General features: G+C 36.5%; 2 protein-coding genes and 1 pseudogene across 2 annotated transcripts; 1 reads left to right on the plus strand and 2 right to left on the minus strand.

The window, feature by feature from the left end:
- Nucleotides 1-2,591: 2,591 nt before the first annotated feature.
- Nucleotides 2,592-3,081, plus strand: LOC125199774 (transcription factor CSA-like). The gene is made up of 2 exons (XM_048097675.1): nucleotides 2,592-2,785; nucleotides 2,872-3,081. Exons 1-2 carry the CDS (start codon nucleotides 2,641-2,643, stop codon nucleotides 2,991-2,993), a joined length of 267 nt encoding a protein of 88 aa, XP_047953632.1. The 5' UTR covers nucleotides 2,592-2,640; the 3' UTR covers nucleotides 2,994-3,081.
- A 7,554-nt stretch (nucleotides 3,082-10,635) lies between these two features.
- On the minus strand, nucleotides 10,636-12,146 carry LOC125199779 (chaperone protein DnaJ-like). The gene is given in 6 exon segments (XM_048097677.1): nucleotides 10,636-10,776; nucleotides 10,898-10,957; nucleotides 11,596-11,647; nucleotides 11,649-11,661; nucleotides 11,764-11,851; nucleotides 11,927-12,146. Coding segments are annotated over 6 exon segments (468 nt in total). The 5' UTR covers nucleotides 12,041-12,146.
- Nucleotides 12,147-15,453: 3,307 nt separating this feature from the next.
- LOC125199777 lies at nucleotides 15,454-18,612 on the minus strand (annotated as a pseudogene).
- Between the last annotated feature and the right edge of the window lie 1,083 nt (nucleotides 18,613-19,695).

Here is a 19,695-nt window from a genome sequence, read left to right on the forward strand (position 1 = left end):
TTATTTATCTAAACTTTTGTACGTATAAATAAAGAGAAAAAAAGTAATCACCTAAAATCTAAAATGATAACGTTATCGTTTTATGTATTTATGTTAACACTACTATATTTCAATATTTAATCAATTTTCATTAGTATTGTCTAGGTCATCTTAAACATAATAGTTAATACATAAAATATCTCCATGGTTTCATAATAAAATAAAATAAATAATGTTTTAATATAAAACTACCATTTTTGTATGTTTACGTATAAAATGACTTTACAATAATTGTGATGATGATTAATTATTTAAATAAATAAAATAATGAATATCTCTTTCATATATAGTGTATTTATTTTATATGAATCTAAAGAAACTTTCCATATAATTTAATATTTTCATTGTTTATATATCTAGTTGGAAGTATGACTATATGTATTTTCCACTTGTCAAATATCTATTAGTAGGGTATACCAAATAGGATTAACACCTTAGGGAGGATTGACCACTATCAGGACGGAGGGAGTACTAAAATATTGCCAAGTGTTTAATTAAGTACCACATATATATCGTGGAAGCTAGTTTACATATATAAAAGGAAAAGAAAATATCTTTGAGGTAGCTTGGCATTTTGGGAGAAGAAAGGAACCGACCACTTCAAGAAGAAGAGGAATAGCTGTTATTTATTTTAAATTGCAAATTCTTGCCGAATAATCGAAGAAAAATGTGAAATCGGGGGTTTTGAGGTAACTCTCCCCATCTATGTTATTTTTGAAGCATATATATATTGGCATATCATAGAGTTTGGTTGAGCTTGGATTCGGTCCTCATGATTGGGTGTCTAAAGAGTGATGTAATCTTTGATTTATTGATTAATAGGTGATCATGAGATGTTAATAAGCATGACTTGAAGTTAAATATCCCAACTCTGTAAATTAGAGATGGCCGAATGATGAAGGGTGTTGGTTTTAGGGAGTTACAAGAGATAATGGCGTAATCACCAAGAAGGAATACAGAAAAGAAGCTGAACGAAAATTACAAATGGAAATTGAAACTACAAAGCTGTAGAACATGAAATAACCGAGTCGAGGAGGCCTCTTTCCGCAAGGCAGATACGCCTAGTGCTCTTCGGATTGACGTTTCATCCCCAAAGATAAAACGGCTCGCTCTGCAGTGAACGGACGCGTATCGAAAGCAAAGCTCCGGACCTGGATGGAGGAGAGGCGAGCTTCGACGAAGAACAATGCGAGAGAGAGAGCTTATGATGCGAGAATGTTTTCTAGTGTTTGATGTGGTAGAATGCATGGAATGGCTAGCCAATTTATAGGCTCGGTCCACGCGGGTCAACGGCCATAATGGCCGTCATTAATTAGGCAGTACGTCGTCGATTCGAGCTGTAACGTTCGGCGTTGAGCCATTACACGCTCCGAGCTAGAGAGGCTGAGTCAGAAGCTTCTAGATTCATTCACGACGTGGACTATCACGTGTCACCACGTTGGCTTCTTGGTCATCTGACGGAGTGGCATCCCGCTGCTCGCGACGTGGAAACGGTGGTGGTCTAAAAGAACTAGACCCACTAGACTTGGGCCAAGCCCGCAACTAGCCCCAAGCACCAAGCCCAGACCAATTGCCAAGATCCAAGGACAAGGACACGGGCACGAGCACGGGCTCGGGCGGGGCGGCGACGCGCGTGTGGGCTCTTACCGCCCATCTTAGTCCACTATAATTATTACATGTAATAATCCTTCTTATTAAATACTAGTTTAATAAGGTTGTAACTTCTAATGTGGGATAATTAACTCTCTAATTATTCCTAAGCTTCTCTCATAGCTCATTAAGTTTGCAATTTTGCACAACTTTAATCCATTATTTCTCACTCACCGGAATCGGATTTGAGAAAATAAATATACCACGTCATCTACTCCGAACGTAGATCGACACTATATTATTTAATTTCACAAAATTAAATATCTCGTTGAAATTATAATTGGTCAAAGTCCGTTGACCGGGCATAGATTCCAACAGGGGTGGTGGTTACTGCTATGGGTTTTATTTGATGAATTCAAAGTTGGAAATTGATACTAGATTGGAAAATAAGTCAAAGTAATTTTAGTAGAATATACAACAGTTATTTGGTTTGGTTTGTAATATTAGGAGTAAATGCCAAAATTGGTCCTAAATATATTGGTTATTTTATGTTTTTATCTTAAACATTATCTTTTGGATTTTTTGGTCCTGAAACAATGGAAATTTGATCATTTTGTCCTGTACTAACTATTCGTTAAAAACTAACGGTCAACGCCGATTTTGACCAAATTAAATTTTTAATTCTTTTTTTAATTCTGTTGCATAAAATTTCTCTCCCCTTCTTCCATCGGAAGCTCCATTTTCGTTCGTTAAAGATGATCCTGGACATTGCTGTAGCTTGGCCTTTTTTTATGTCACAAAACAAAATTCCGTTTTTTGTTCAAATATGGAGAGCTGTAGCTTTATATATGGCGTATCCAATTTCTACTCATCACTCTCCCCTTCCTCTCCAATGCCTTTTCTCTCCATCGCCCACAACAATGCCGCACCAGAAAACTGGGGCTTCACCTCTATGATCATCTCATCGATCTCAGCGCCGCTGTTGAATCCGACGATCAGGACTCCTCCGACATGCATTCCCACGGCAGCGGCAAGGCCAAGCTCTGCGCCAGAGGCCATTGGCGCCCCGCGGAAGACACCAAACCGAAGGAGCTCGTCGCCCTCTACGGCCCCCAAAATTGGAATCTCATCGCCGAGAAATTGGACGGAAGATCCGGTAAATTAATCAATTCTTTTATAACAAGTATAGCATTAAAATTAAATTCAAAATTAATTGAATTTTTGTATTGTGATTTGGAAAAGGGAAAAGCTGCAGGCTGCGGTGGTTCAACCAGCTGGACCCGAGGATAAACCGGCGGGCGTTCACGGAGGAGGAGGAGGAGGGGCTGATGGCGGCGCACAGAATGTACGGAAACAAATGGTGATGATTGCACGCTTGTTTCCTCTAGAGAGAAACAATTTGGGGCTATTTTTTAATTCTTTTGGGGTTAGTTTCATTATTTGGAATTGGATCTGTTTTGAAATAAGTAAAGGTCATTTTGGTCTTCTAATTATGGAGATTTTTTATTTTGGTGCAAATCTTATCTTTTGAATTATTTGGTCCGCAAATAAAAGCGGTCACATTTACCACTGGATGAAAATGGTTAAATTTAACAGTCGATGAATTTTAATTGAATTTTGACCGGATTAAGTTAATAATTAAGTTAATATTAAGTTAAGAATTACACGCTGGTCCCCTCTCCTCTGCCGTCGGAGGCGGTCCTCTCTCCGCGCGGGAGCGGTCCCCTCACCTCGCCACCATCTCCATTGCCAGCCATACGGTGTCAACCACCGCTCAATCTCCCTCCTCTTCCGGCAAAATTAACGAGTAACAAACAATAATTAGTAGTAGGAAATGGAGAGAGAAAGAGAGAGAGAGAGAGCCCATTTCGCAAAAACACGGCCGAGCTCTTCATCGCCTCTCCTCTTCCTCCTCCATGAAACTCTCCGAATCAATTCTCGGCCCGCCACCGCCTCGCTAACAAGGCCTCCCCTTTCCTCCCCAAGAACGCCTCGACAACCCCGAGCCCTCTCCCCCAAAGTAACCTACATCGGCCAGTCGAGTCAAATCCAAGAATAAGAAGAAGAAGAGACCAACCGCGCCTCTCCAGTAGAAGGGCCGAGGTCGTTTCGGAAAATCGAGGTGGCGCGAGGATGGGTCATTTGCGGTGTCGATCTACGACGCTGCGGACGTGCTTAGCGGTGGAAGGGAAGAAGAGAGAGATGAGGCTGGTGGTTGATACCGTATGGAGACGGCGGAGATGGTGGCGGAGGAGAGGGGCGCTCCGACGGTAGAGGGAGAGGGCCGACTCCGGGCGGAGGAGAGGGGACCGTCCGGTGTAATACTTAACTTAATATAAATTTAATATTAACTTAATTCTTAACTTAATTATTAACTTAATCGGTCAAAATTAAATTAATATTCGTTGAACGTTAAATTTAACCATTTCCATCCGATTCGGACTAAGCAGTGGCCGTTTTTATTTGTGAGGACAAATAATTCAAAGATAAGTTGAGCCAAAATCAAAAAATTCCATATGTTAAGGACAAAAGGACCTTTAGTCTTGAAATAATCCTCCTTTTCGCTTTCTAGAGAGTAGGTTTTGGCAATCGGTTTTATGAGAAAGAGTCGATCGCTCCATAGGGTTCGAGAGGAAGAGGAAGGAAGAAGATGAAAGATGAATCCTAAACATATTATTTAATTCTAATTTTAAAAGAATATTTATAAAAAAATTAGGAAATTAATATGGAGTAAAAAATTAGAATTAAAAGTTTAATTTCGTCAAAATCGGGATTAAATCCGTTGACCGTTAGTTTTAACGGAAATGTTGACGGGAGGACAAAAATGATCAAATTTCCATATGTTCAGGACCAAAAAATCCAAAAGTTAATTTTAGGACTAAAAACGTAAAATGACCATATGTTCGAGGACCAATTTTAAGTCTTTACACTAATATTAATTAGAACAATGAAGTCTAAGGATTCTTGGTTGATGATTGAATATAATAGTGACTGATGAATAAACCTAGTGATTATATGGATGGATTAAGCATGGAAATGAGACTAAAATTGATGATTGAAGCATAATCTAGTATTTGATAAAATGATCGAGATTAAGGGAAACTGAGTTGTGAGGTTAGTGAGTTTATTTAGATGACTTGATCATGAAAATATGATTTAGAATGAATATTGATGTTAATGTAAATTATTGAGAATTTACTAAATAAGATTGGTTTTGATAAAATGTTAATTAAATGATATGAAAAGGTATGGATTGATATATGTTATGGTATACAGAATATGTATAATTAATCTTAGAATTTATTATAGTCAAGTGGTATTAGACTGAATTTAAAATATACGTGGAAATAAGTTGTGAATGGTACTATGTGAATAGTACTAGTTTCTTCAAAGAGGGAAAAAGATTGGATAAATAGGGTTAAAGTGTTAATGCATACTTAAGGATGGATGATAATGGGGTATAAAGAGAGTTATCTATTATTGATAATTAGAAAGGTAGAATCTGAAGTTGAAGATTATAAAAAAAATGAGACAAAGTAGAGAAATAAAGTTATAATAGAGTTTATAGAATTAATGAATGGTCATGAGATTAATATGAGTTGCATGTGATTAGTAAATAAAGGGAGAGGCTTCTATGTGGTCGGAAGGGAAGAAAAGGATCGAAAGAAAAAAAGGGGTGTGAAATGACTGAGAGTAAATATGATAAAAGAGCTTATACTCGTAAGCATGCCGGTAGCATGCTCGGGACTTAAGGCGTTATTCTCTTATGTGTTTTATGTGATAATTAAATGTCCTTATGAGATTATATATGTGACTTGTGAACTCGATGAATTATGATTAATTATAGAATAAGAAACGTATGAGGTAAACTATGAGAATGAGATAGAAATTTTAGAATGATTTGGAAATGAAATATGGAAAGGGAAGAATATGAGTTTATGTCATGTCCCTACTTGGTTGACTACTTTGGGTCATAAGGTGTCATATTCTCTAATAGGTCTTACTTCCTTAATTGAGTCTAAGTGATTGCATGCATAATGTTGGGGCTAATCAATGATACGATCTCTTATCTTTTTTTCGTCTTTTATGATGTGAATTTTGGATATATGAGGATATGGAGAAGTTTGGTTTTGTTCATTCGATACGATATGGCACGACAAAGTTCGTGTGTTATGTTGAAATTATTGGGAAAAAATATGGGAAATAAAAAGAGTATATTTTTTGTGTTTATCCCCCGTGCTTGTGTTTTCGTGGGTCTTTTGGGCTGTGGAAACAACATTCTTTTTTATCGTGACCCTTTTCGTCTTGTGGAAAACCAAGGCGGGGATCTCGGTTTTATGTCATCGATCTGGATCTCTTGCCCTCCAAATACACCCTCATGGATGATCGATTTTTTGGTGTATGGGGAGTCCTCTCAGGACAAAACCCGCAAGTGGGTTGGGTCCCATTTGGTTGCGTACCTATCTATCCTAAGCACTAAATGGGTATATATGTCGGATATGTAAAAATTTGATTGAGCTTTATATTTTTATATGTGCTAGTATGTGATGTGTGTTGGTATATTTTTATCATGTGGAATTTTTTGGATCTTGTAAATGTAGATACCTATTGATATTTTCCCTGCGATTGATATGTCTATTCTTGGATTTTGGGAAATGTTGGTTAAAAAGGGAGATGTTCCCGTTTTAAAAAATGAATAAGACATTAATAATATGATAGTTGTGGTAATAATTGGTAAAAAAAAACAATAATAAAAATTTTTTAAAATTTTTTAATTTGGGATGATTTTGTTTTAAAAGAGAATTCTTGGCTAAAGTGTTGAGTTTTCAGGGATAGTGGGCCCTTTTGGAGAGCCGGTTGATGTTTCTTCTTTTATCCCGTCTGGGGTTGTATCCTTGGGGGTCATTGGCTATATAGTGATAGATCTTTAATTGTTATTGCGGGGTTTTCTTTAAAATTTTTCTTTTTTCCGTCCCATAAAAGTTGAGTCGTATTCCTTTTTAGTCCGTTTATAAAAATTGAGTCTTTTCCCCTTTTTTCAAAAAACAAAATTTTGTGCCAAATTTAAATCATTTCTTTCCCCTCTCTTATCTTTCCCCCTTTTTCCTCTCTTTATTTATTTTTAAAATAAATTTTTAAACTCCCGTGCCCAAAAGTTTTTTTCTCAACTTTTATGGGACGGAGGGAAATACTAAGTTATTTGCTATAATTGTAAATATTAAATAATGATCTAAAAATTTGGTTTTGAATGGTTGGAAAAATGAAAATATTAAATTTTTCATACTTGACGGGTGGCATTACATATTCGGCCCTTTTTGGGCCTTTTGGGAGGGGGTGTTCAAGTATAACCCAAAATCGTTACTACCAGCTCCCATGGCATAATTTAATAATCAAAAAAAAAAGGGGAAAGAAGAGAAAACAAAATCGATATAAGAACTAAAAACTATAAAACTTCCCAATTTAAAACCTTGTAGCCTTGATCTTCTCTTGATTCTTTCCCCAACCTCTTGCACAATGAAGAAGGGTTTCAAAAGTTGCCCCTAGAATTATATTAAAAAAAAAGATCCTTAAATGAAGAGGTTTTGGGGGGGATTTATAGAGGAAATTTAGTAGTAGAAAATAAGGTAAAAGATGACTAAGTTTGGTAAATCTTGGAGAGAAAAATAGGGCCCGTCTGCTTTGCCGTTTTGCGGGGGCTGACCTTTGGGGAAATGGTCCTTTTTTGGGGTTGTCATTAGCCTCTGCCTTTTGGATAAGGGGTTTTGCTGTGTTGGGGGCCCCTTAATTTCGAATAATCCCCTAGTTTCGGAAACTCTTGGAGTGGTCGTCGCACTCCCCGGGGGTTCGTTGGGTGTCTTCTTTATTTCAACACAACTTTCCCTCGAGCGGACCATACTTGTGCGGCGGTCATTGGGTTCCATCGGTCGTTGTATGTCTTCGCGGCCCTTTGGGGGCGTCTCGAATGCTCTAGATTTTCAACTTCGATTTTTTTGGTTTTAGATTCAAATATGCACATTTCTCACAAAACACGTAAAATACCAAATGGATAAAAAAAATGAAAAAAATGGACATGAATTGTGATTTTGACTTTAAAAATGGACCAAATAAAGGCCTAAAATAGTGCAAAATCCGAGGTATACGCACACACGAACACACACGGCCCCACACATAACACAATCCGTCACGAGACACACACCAAACGCACACTTAGGGCTGGCAATTTTTGACACGACACGAACCAACACAAAATTAATGAGTTTGGGTTAGAAACATTGGATTCGTATCCTTATTGGGTCGAGTTAAGGACACGAAAATATCGTGTCGTGTTCGTGTCGGATTCGTGTTATCGTTAACAATGTTCGTGTCGGGTTCGTTTATCCATTAATAAATAATATTTCAATATTATTAATTCTTATTATTTTTATTTTTTAATACTTATTAAATTGGTTCTCATAGTCTCATACGGTCATATCTCATTTAAATCATTTAAATATTTAATCACTTTCCAATATGTGTTGTTATCGTGTCGTGTTGACCCAAAGTGGTTCGTGCGTTAATGGATTTGTGTTGTGTTCGTGTTTAAGGGTAGCGTCGTGCCCGCTTTAGGAGTCCCGATTGGGATAAACTAATAAAAAAATGCCTACAAAATAAGTAAAAAAGTGTTAAAAGTGAGCTCCAACATCCACTACAACATTTATTTATTACACGCTATTAAAATTGGGTACCAACATCCACTACCATATTTATTTGTTACACGCTCAAGCACTTTCTTAAAACATGTGCTCGACTCAACCGTGACTCCTAAAGCGGGACGAAGGGAGTATCATTTTACCGAACAAAGGATTTGTAAATTGAATTATAATTCAATTCTTTTCAAATTCAATTTCGTGGAATTCTAGTTCCAATTCAATTCCAATTCCGTGTACCGAATGGACCCTAAGATTGAAATATCCCAAAAAGAATAAGTCTCGTGAAACAAGGACACATAAATAATAGTAATCGGATATTTTTTTCAATATATATTTTTAATTAATGAAAAAGGCTCGAGCGGTAAAAAGCGAGCAAAGGTTAAGACAATCGTCAAAAGCTACACCACAAATGATCAAAGCAGAAAAATAGCAACCTAACACCATCCCAACCTAACGAAAGATAAAGAAGAGTCAACACCGCCAACAACAAAGCCTAGAAACATTGCAACAACAAACACACGAACAAAATTCAAAATGCAAGGTTGAGAATCGGCGGCACAAACCAAGCTGTTCACATCTTCACTCAAAAGTTGTTCACTTGATCGCTCAACGGTCCCATTGCAAAGGAAGTTTGGACACCCACTTCTATTTCACTTTGTAAATGCCAAGTATTCTCTTTTCGGTCTCCCAATTCGACTAAAATCTTTGAAAGTTATTTTATTTCATATATGTGGTGGTAAATAAGTTTGCATTTACTATAGAAAAACTAATGTCTTTTCCTTCGCCCAAGTATTTCGTCTTGTGATTTTAATCAACTTTCTTAACCTTAATTTATTATATTATTCATATTTGTCCCATAAAAATAGATATTCTTTCTATAGTAACTTATTTTTTAGAATGAGACAACAATATTACAATCACTTTTTCTTTCTATATTCTTATACTTTAACAAGTGTGCATGAAAATGTTATACCAAAAATGTTTATTTTTATGATATTGTAAAAATATCACTCATAGACTACTACTTTTTTAATGTATTTCCTTCGTCTACCAATAAACGTCATATTTTACCGTTTTGTCCGTCCATCAATAAACTTCTCATTTGATGTTTACTACTCCCTCCGTCTCATAATAGATATCACATTTTCCTTTTTAGTTTGTCAGTGTAAAAGATGTCACATTTCCGTTTTTGGAAAAGTTTTTCTCATATTAATATAAATATACTATTTTGTCTCTCCACTCAACACAAAATAACATCTCCTAAAATCTAAGTCATTACCCAAGTGTGCCATCTAATTATGGGACGAAGAGAGTCCTACTTTTGGTAATAGACCTTGCATTTCACTAACTTTAAATTACCTACATATAATTATAAAAACTAATATACTCCATAAAAGTAGGATCGATATTCCACTAACCGTTTCAACCAACTATGTAGTACTACATTTCTTAAAAATCGTGTCGGTCAAAATCCTCATGTATTGGTGGACTAAGAAAGTACTTTTGCCCTGATGGCAGCAGTTCCGGAGGGATCGGTTCCCACTCGTCGTGCAGGTTGCAACATCTCTCAAGCAAAGTATAAGGCCTTAAGAGGTGGACTTCTAGCAGTGGATTAACAACCCGCCCTTTTAACAGCCCTGCATACTGATTGAACACTCTTCATGGCCCTTCGGATTGGGTTTCAACCCTTTTTATGCAATGAGGTATAGAGTACTTCTTTTACATGTTTATAAACAGTACTCCCTCCATTCCAAAATGAAAAATATTTTTTTTATTGGAGGGAGGAAGTATTTGGGATGGAGGGAGTATTTCATTTTAAGACACGACGTAATAGTAGTTATAGTTGCTAGTACTTGTCATGACATAATAAAACTGTACCATTTAAATCAAAAAAATGTGGAAGGCGATATTATCGATCAAAATCCACAATAGTCTAGATTTTCTGTACTATTGGTCTTGGATCACGATTTAGAGATGGCAATGTATCACCTGTTCATTTTTATGAACATAATACCTCTTTAAAAGAAAAAAAACCAACATAACGAAAGATAGCAAAGTAGAATAAGTAGTATCCAAAGTTAAAAGGAGAGAATTAAGTTTATTACGCATCAGCCAAAAAGCTTTAGTCTTGAAAGTTGAGCAGCAGTTACCAAACTAACATGCAATCAATCTACCCTCCAAATAAAATCCTAACTCCCTCCCCCCCCCACCTAACTTTACATAATGGCATGAATAGTATTACAACCAGAGGAAAAGGGAGGATGGTGGCACAACACCTTTGCTGAAACCACCTAGTCTTACGCACGGCGGTGCTTGGCTAGCCTCCTTTGTGTTGCTCCCGGTGCCGCAACCCATCTTGCTCACCGCCAGGATAGCTGCTCTCGTTTATCATATCCACCAGATCATCACCGAACAAGTCCACAAATGTCTTCTGCAAATCCTCTAAGCTCTCCTCCTTCTTCACACCATAATATAATTACCCATTCAAAATGTGTTCTTTTCAATGTTTGAATGACTGGTGTTTCAATGTTTTAGTGAATATACTAATACTCTAATGAAATGAAATGTTAATCTCATACCTCAGCCCCAACATTCTGCTCCATCATGTTCACCAGATCATGGAGGAAATCACCCATCCCCTGTTTTCAACAAAAGTTCAGATTGGCACCACATTATTCCCCAACTGCAATTATAATGTTTACAAAAAGAATAGTTTTACATTTGCATTAAAGACTAAGAATTTGATATCTGAAAAGATGATTCTGTAATCTAATTTAAGACCAAGTTTGAATTCTATAAATGAAAATAAAACAAAATTAATCATACAACTCTGGCATTCTTTTAGTAGTAATTTGTTTGAACTCAAATTCATCTACGCAAATTCAAAATAGAGCCAGGTATACCTTTACTTATGATTTCTTTTAATGATAACAAATCAAACAAACAGAAAAAAATACCATGAGGCAAGCTTATGGAGTATGAGACATCATTCATATTCCTCGCAAAATTTCCTAGTCCACTTCTGCTAAGCTAACCATGTCATCAAACATTTGTGAAGAAGATACACAGGTACCCCACACATACAATTCACAACATGAAACCAGACAAAAGAGAAATTTATACGAAAATCAATGATCAAATTAAAATCAACCACTCATTCAGTCATGATTCATCCACCAAAAATGAACAAAGGGAACAAATCTCTATCAAATCTCAAATAATATTAATTTTTTTTAATGGAGTGGTGTGTAAGGCATAGCGGAAAATGCGGACGCACCTCGTCTTCCTCGAGCAGATCGAGAAATCCCGCATCGTACATTGACCTCTTCCTTATCAGACAATACTGGCCCCCCATATTCAATCATTTATTTCACACAAACAGAAAAATTCTTAGACAAATTCGGAAATACTGTGTGTGTAAACATAGCGCGATTCTAAAATTTACCAGCATAGGCTTCTTGTATTTTCTGGAAGCGGCGCTTTGCTTCTCCCGCGGCGGATGGATTCTTCGCCCACCGGTCCGGATGCCATTTCTGGATAGAGAAGAGAGAGAATCTGAATTATAAGAATTCCAAAATTGAAATAGAGAAAATTGGTGAAGAAATTACGAGTGCGAGCTTGCGGTAGGCGGAGCGGATATCGGAGAAGGAGGCATCATTGCGAACGCCGAGAACGGTGTAGAAGCAATAAGCGCCGGCTGCGGATCCTCCTTCCCGATCCATACCAGAAATTGATTAGCTTCAACTTTCCGATTAATTTGATCTTCGTCAGAAGATTAGTGGGAGAGCATTTAGTGACGGCGGCGAACTCTAGAGCATCGACCGGAATAGGGGAAACGACGCAGCGAATATTTCATTATAAAGGGGGGTGCAAGTACAACCGGAGATGAAAAATATCTTCTTCTGCGGAGATTAAAAAAAAGGGTGAGAAGTAAACAAGTGCGAAGGTTCGAGAAGAGAAGATATTTTCTGGGAAGCGCTTGATTTGGGTCTGGGATTTGGTGGAATTACTAGCGTTGCCACTGGATTATTAATGCTCCCTCCGTTCTGATTTGTCACTATTTAATCAGATTCAATTTTAAAAAATATAATAGAAAATGGATTTAAAAGTTAGTGATACGAAAAGCCTTATTTATATATATTAATTTTATAATAAAATATAAGTGAAATAAGTAATGAAATGTAGGAATCAAGAAATGAAAATAAGTGACAATTTTCAATACATAAGAGACTACAATAAGGTTAATACTTACTCTCTCGTCATAAAGTTGAGAAAAACTTTTGGGTATTGGAGTTAAATTTATATTAAATAAATAGAAAGATGAAAAAGGTAAGAAAGATAAGAGAGAAAAGTAAATGATGGAATAAAAATGATTAGATATTTTGTCTTTTGTTAAAAAAGGAAATGACTCAACTTTGTTAGCGGACTAAAAAAATACAACTCAATTTTTATGGGACGGAGGGAGTATAATTCTAAGGGGTGTTCTTGTCAAAATTAAATCTCATGATTAAAGATGTATCGACATAAGATTAAACCATACAACTTAATCCTAGATAATTAGTCATGGCTAGAGATGTCAAGCTGCCGTGCCAGGCCGCCCGTGTATGGCCCCCAGTATTAGCCCAGGCCCAGTCCATATTGCCTGCGGTCAGCCGGCTAGTTTAAATACGAGCCTAGCGCCCAAGGGCAGTTAGTAAGTGTGGGCTGGTAATTAGCCAAGCTCAAATTTTAATTGTACTAATTAAAAATTAATTGATCGAAGGTGTCAAACCCAAGTGCTAATGGTTCCCAATCAGCTACACTAACCAACTGAGTAAAGATTGAAATGTATCATTGTGCATGCATATATTTAATATAGTAACACCTCAAAATGATGGGGGTTAGTGTAGTACTAATGATGTAAAAAATACATATTACCACAAAATAAGGAATCAAGATTTTGAGCATGAAGTTTTATATATTCCCACAAAATTTGGGTATTATATTTATAGATTATACACGATAAATGTTATATATAATCCCCAAATTTAGGAATCATAATAGTATAATTATGAAACTATTTTTAATGGAGATAAATCTATAAAAAAACCTACTCCCTATGATTATGCAAAATAAATGTAATTATGAAAATAAATTTGTTATAAATTTTGATTTAGGTTGAGTGATTGAATTAATTGATTATTTTTGTATAATTTTATTAATAAAATCTATGATTATCATAAAAACATACAAATACATATATACATCCAATCAATCTTCATACTCATATACATATTATATATATATAAATAACTAATCAATCACTATATTTATGGAACTATATTTGATAGAGATAAATGATTGACAACTAATCTCTATAATTAAACAAATCAAAATTATTATAACACAAACAATTATAGGATCCACTATTTTTTTTAAAAGTCAATAACTAATCTATGTAATTATAGAAAACAAATATGCAAATATAATACTCCATAATCATGCATCTAATAAATTAACTAGGAGATATGATTATTCAATATATTATTATATATGAATAATATTCCAACTTCACCCATATGCATAATACATATGTACAAGTAAGAAATATGCACAAATAACTTGAAAGAATTAATGTACCTAATAGTATAAAACTAAGTCCATAATTACATTCTCCTGGGCCTGGATCGGGCTTGGGCCGGGCTCGGGCAGTCCCGGGGTGGTCGGGCTTTGAGTGGGCCTGGGCCTGGTTTGTAAAAAGGCCCAATTGGAGCCCGATTAATCTACTAAGCCCAATAGCCCGCACCATTTCATTGGTGGGTCGGCCTGGCCTGCCCATACTCGGCCGTGGTCAGCCCGCCCACTTGACATCTCTAGTCATGGCCTTTCCCTCCAACTAAAATAATCTCACAACTTAATCCTGATAGATAGCTCTCAATACTTAGCCATGACAACCGAACACCACCTAAACTCTAACTTATTTTAACGTTGACCTTGGACTGCTCGTTGTCACTTTGTAATTATTTTGCTACTTGCTAATATTCCTCTCGCCCATAATAAATGTCACTCTTATTATGGGTGCGGATTTTAAAAAATGTAAAAAACAGTGGATTAAAAAGTTAGTGGAATAAGTGATCCAATTTTTTATATTGATTTTATAATAAAATGTGAGTAAAGTGAGTAAGTGGAATGTGAGACCTACTTACCACTTATGGTAGAAAATTAAGTATGACTTTTATTGTGGAACAACTAAAATAGCAAAGTGTGACTCTTATTACAGGATGGGGAGTTCTTCATTTGTTCTATAGTAGTAGAAGTATTTCTTTTCGCACGAAAACTAAGCAAAATGTGTGTAATGTATATTAAAGGATATTAATAAAGTAGGAGAGAAGAATATAAAGATAATAAAATAAGAGAAAAAAGTAAAGATAATAAAATAAGAGAGGAGAAAATGTAAAAACAAAAAATATGTTACTTTTAATATAAAAAAAAAAAAAAAAGAAAAAAAGAAAGAGAGAGTTCAATGTAACGCCCAAAATCAAAAAATGACTATTACTTAGTATGGATTGGAAAATTACATGGCGGAAATGACATCTTTCCAAGTCAGTAAATTTCATCTCCGTCGCAGTGCATTCGTGATGAAGATGTTGAATGATGGTCGCTTCCAAATTGTTGGAGAATGAGGTACTCCTCTGGCGCAATAAGAGACTCATTTTTAAGAAATATTAAGAAGAATTGATGGAATAAAGCTTAGTGGAATAGAGGTCCCACTTATATATATTAATTTTAAATAATAGTGAGGGGAATGAGTTAGTGGAACGTGGACCTCTTCACCATTTATGGTAATTATGAACAGGGACTCTTATTTCGGACGGACCAAAATAGAAAAATGGAACTCTTATCCTGCGGACAGAGTAGTGATGTAGAGATCAACTTCCTTTTAATTTTGTGCCATCTTAATAAATACTACTACTCCGTTCGTTCCATAATAACAAAGTCATTTCATTTTCGTAGTACTTATTTTAGAAAAATTAATAGCAATAAATAGTTTAAGTGAACGAAGATTAAAGTAAGAGAAAATAATTTAAATAAGCCTACTTCTACTATTACTAAAATTTAATTGAAAATAAAAATATTCCCAAGGGGAGAAAATAGATTTCAGATGAAACGAACATTTCATTCACTTGCACTATATACAAACAATCTGGAAAATGAGGAGAAATGAAAGAAGAGAAGATGACGGCACGACATAAGAAATAAAAGAAAAAAGAAATAAAAGAACGCAGGCAGCTCCCAGGAAGCTTTACAAAGGGCAGCTGCTATCAATCTTGAGCAGCTGAATCTTCACCGGGCGCTGCACATAATTATCACCTTAACTTACTCTAACCTTATAACTTACAACACCAACTATGCCTATACATACTTATAAGCTAAGCTCTTGCGCTCGCTTTACTAAATCTCACCTACATTACATATAGCTGTAGAACATCTTGCACTTCCTCCCCCCACATTGCGCCTCACCAGTATCCGCCACTTCACCACTGCCAGCACCTTGCACCACCGCTTTTGGGCTCCCACTCCCACTCCTGGGGATGAGGAGGCTGGAGTCCGAGGATATCACCCCAATCCCATGATTCATGGGATCAAAATACTGCCCATTCCCCTGCCATGGTGACGACTCCACTTGAAACACTGGCAGGTCATCAGTTGGCAGGCCCATCCCCACGAAATCACCTTCCGAGCCCCACCTCTCATTCCCTCAATGCAGAACCATGAGTTAGAGGATCACTCATGGCAAAGCTGTTTCTGAATGTCGCATTGAACCCTTGTGCACACTGTGAACTCTCCCCGAACTCATACATTCCACCACTCATATCAATTCCATGGAGATCCAAGTTAGGATTTGTAAAACTCTCAGGTGCTGTGTTTCCCAGAAGCATCGGGAAGCCAGCAACAGACTCTGGGATCCACTTGTCTAAATTGTTATATGCTTGCTGTTTGAGATCTTCCACCAGCCTCTGCCAACACAAGCAAGCTACATAGTTTTCAGCCATGCATATCAAAATGTAGTAGGAAAATATATTTTTTCGTAAGATACCAACCATTTGGAAAGCATTGAGAGTATTGACAGGACTGGTAGTTATCTCCATCAAGAATCACGCCAACAAATCTATCTATGGAGTCGAAAAACAGCACCCCTGTGCAGTCCTGTACGTTCTCCTCTCTTCACCTAGGTTACACGTGTTGGCATGCCTCATGATCGTTTCCCATGTCTTGTTCGAGACCTTAAGTATCTACATGGAGAATATGTTTAGCAAAGAAACAGTATATGGTTTATATATCTCACGAATTGAGAGATCAAGAGACGTCACTTACCGAGCGTACTCTGGACTGGTCTCTGGCACAATGCTTCAAAAATCTCGGACAGTTAATATCTGAGATTCCTCCAGCTTCCTATGTGACTTACCATCCTTAGCAATTTTCTCGAGACGCCATACTTCATCGCACAAAGCCGGGGGTAAAGCTTCTGGTAAGCTGATAAAACAGATAATCTGTCAGTACAAAACTCTTTCTTTGTGTTATAAGATCTGCAAATAAAACAGCTTAATGCTAATATAATTCACAAGAACACTTACACTCTCCACGATGATCTTTAACTCTGAAGGCGTTGCTCACCGCTTCTCTGATGCTTGTATCATCACAGGTTGTCAGCACTTTTGCCCCAACCGGAATTTCCCGGTTCTACTCCATTTTGAGTTATCCGTAAAGCTCAACTCGCCAATATACCCGACACCATCATTGAGAGTAACTGTCGCCTCCCCAGCCACCAATGGCCTTTTCCCTTCTCGGTTTTTAACTTGTTTGCTGTCAAACTCCTGCTTCATCCAATCCTCTCGGTCATCAGGCGTGAAGTCACCATCAAGAACGATGATTTTGACTTTTGCAGATGAGAGGGGGCTCCACGAAATTATCTGCCTTGAAGCAGAATCACACAGGACAACTTTGATGGGACTTCTATCCACAGACAGAAGCCTGTTGCCTGTAAAAAGGGTTTCAGGCAAGTTGCTATGAAATTGGAGCTGCAAACTCCTTGTTACGACCGGGCATTCTACTTGATTGTATGAGGGCCTATAGGAAATACTGTTGTAGAAAAGATTTAAAAATCAAAATAAGTCATAAAAATATATATATAGCATAGAGACAAGTCATTCATAATGTAATTACCAACAAAAAATAACAAAATCAAGCTCACCTCATAAACCGGTTGAGTGCTTGATCCACTGCTTCTTGAACCTATCAAGAGGAAAACATAGTAACATAAATATCAGGTCATGTTACAGATCTCTATGATGATACAAATCTATATTAAGAATCAAACAGGGCCATTATCACTTGGAAAATCAATCACAATATACCCACTGCTTGGAAAAGTTATACTCCTACTCCATATATCTATCATCCACAGTTGGGTAAACATGATTTAGACATCAAGTCAAATCAGATCCATGTTCACCCAAACAAATATAAAGAGGAATTTGCAACAAACTAGTAGAGCACAAAACAAGCCTTCACCAAATGCAAACCACATTTAACTGATAAACAGAGGAAAGGATAATTCATGAATACATTACATAAGCAGTAGCAAAATATACTAGTAATAAAATAGACAAATAGAAAGTTGAAAATCTGAAAACAGGCAAAATCGAAGTAAACATACCATTTTTCTGATAATAGGCTCCAAGCAGGACACATGTTCTTGAGCAGTCCGGCCATGATTCAGCCCTTTCAACAAACTGCACAAAACAAATCCAAGGACAAAAAAATGAAGAATCAGCTACCAAAAATGAAAAGCACGAAATAACATAGCAAAAGAATGAATGAATTACGCGGATGTGAAATGATGGCGTTTATTCGGAAGTCGAGAACCTTCCTCGTCGCCCTGCCTGTGCTGCCGTTTCTGAACCATCAAAAGGCTAGGATTCGATTCTAACTGGTCAGCTCACCAACTACAGTATACTGGGCGATAGAGAATGAAAATTGTTCGAGGCAGGTAGCAGCTCAAACCGTCAGCCTTGAGTTGGTTTAAATAGAAGTGCAAACCGCGATTGAATTCAGTGGAAACTCACACGAAGCTTCATCAACGCAAAAGTCAAGCACATTTACACCAAATTCAATAATTTAAAAAGGATTAGCCCACAATTCCGATGTAGAGGAGTGGCGTTGGTGATGCGATTTATATAGAATGCCAAATGTAGCGTGTAGAGAGTGATCACAACTATTCAAAACGAACTGAAATAACCGCGTGGAGTGAGAAAGTACAAATCAAAATCATTTATTATTGCGAAACGCGACGATAGGCTTACTTTAAAAGGGGCATACATTGGTAGAGAGAGAGAGGAATGGAAAAATAAACACGGATGTGCTGACTAGGTGGGAGATTTTGATGTTGATGTTGATGTTGTTGATGTTGAGGTTGATGAGAGGAGCATGAGGAAGAAGGTGGGTGGAAGCTGCATTCAGTCCGCGGTAAAAAACTAAAGAGGAAATACGCGAATTAAATCGGCATCGCGGAGACTTTGAAGTCGTCGCCGACCGGTTTCCGGTTTTTCAAATCCGGTCTGGCTAGGTTGTTAGGCATTTTGCATTCAACTCGATTAAATTAAAGCTTCAATCCATGCTTCAAAAAATTCAAGCTTCAGTCATTACGTTATTTTGAACGAATCAAATTCCGAGACCAACTTTTTAATTTTGGACTGGTTTAGTAAGTTTGAACTCAGCTCCTTTTTAAGTCATTACAAAAGAATCAAATTCCATCACCAAATTGCCTATGTTGTAAACAAATTTATAGGCGAAATATAGGTGTAGAATTAAATTCGAGGCCAATATTTACCATTGAATTTTGTCTAATTTATAGTATAAAATAGTAAATAGTTTCACAAATCACAATAAAGACTATGTATATATAGATCAGTGCGTAAATAGAGCTAGGCTTTAATGGTAAAAATACTATGAGTATTATTTTTAATATATACACCTTTTAATTTCTAATGCTTTTCATTTCCTTACTAGGTTTTTATTTCTGTAGCTTAAAATTTCTTTTTTAGTTTCAACTCAACTATTCAAACACTTTCACGACTTATAAATGCTTCTAACATTATATTTATATATTCTTAGAACATATTATAAGCTTTAAGAACTTATAAGTTCGCTAAAATAAAGTTAAAGACAAATACTCCAATAACTTTTTTGTTTTGAAAAACACATTAAGAACTAAAGAAAGTGAATGCCATATTATTTGTGATTTATTGATAATTATACGTGTAGAAAGTAAATAGTAACATTTTAAAGCATCGCAATAGATGCCCATAGGCGCTCTAGTGGTTGTCACATCAGACTT

The sequence above is a fragment of the Salvia hispanica genome, unplaced genomic scaffold (assembly GCF_023119035.1).
Source record: "Salvia hispanica cultivar TCC Black 2014 unplaced genomic scaffold, UniMelb_Shisp_WGS_1.0 HiC_scaffold_671, whole genome shotgun sequence".
Taxonomy (NCBI): domain Eukaryota; kingdom Viridiplantae; phylum Streptophyta; class Magnoliopsida; order Lamiales; family Lamiaceae; genus Salvia; species Salvia hispanica.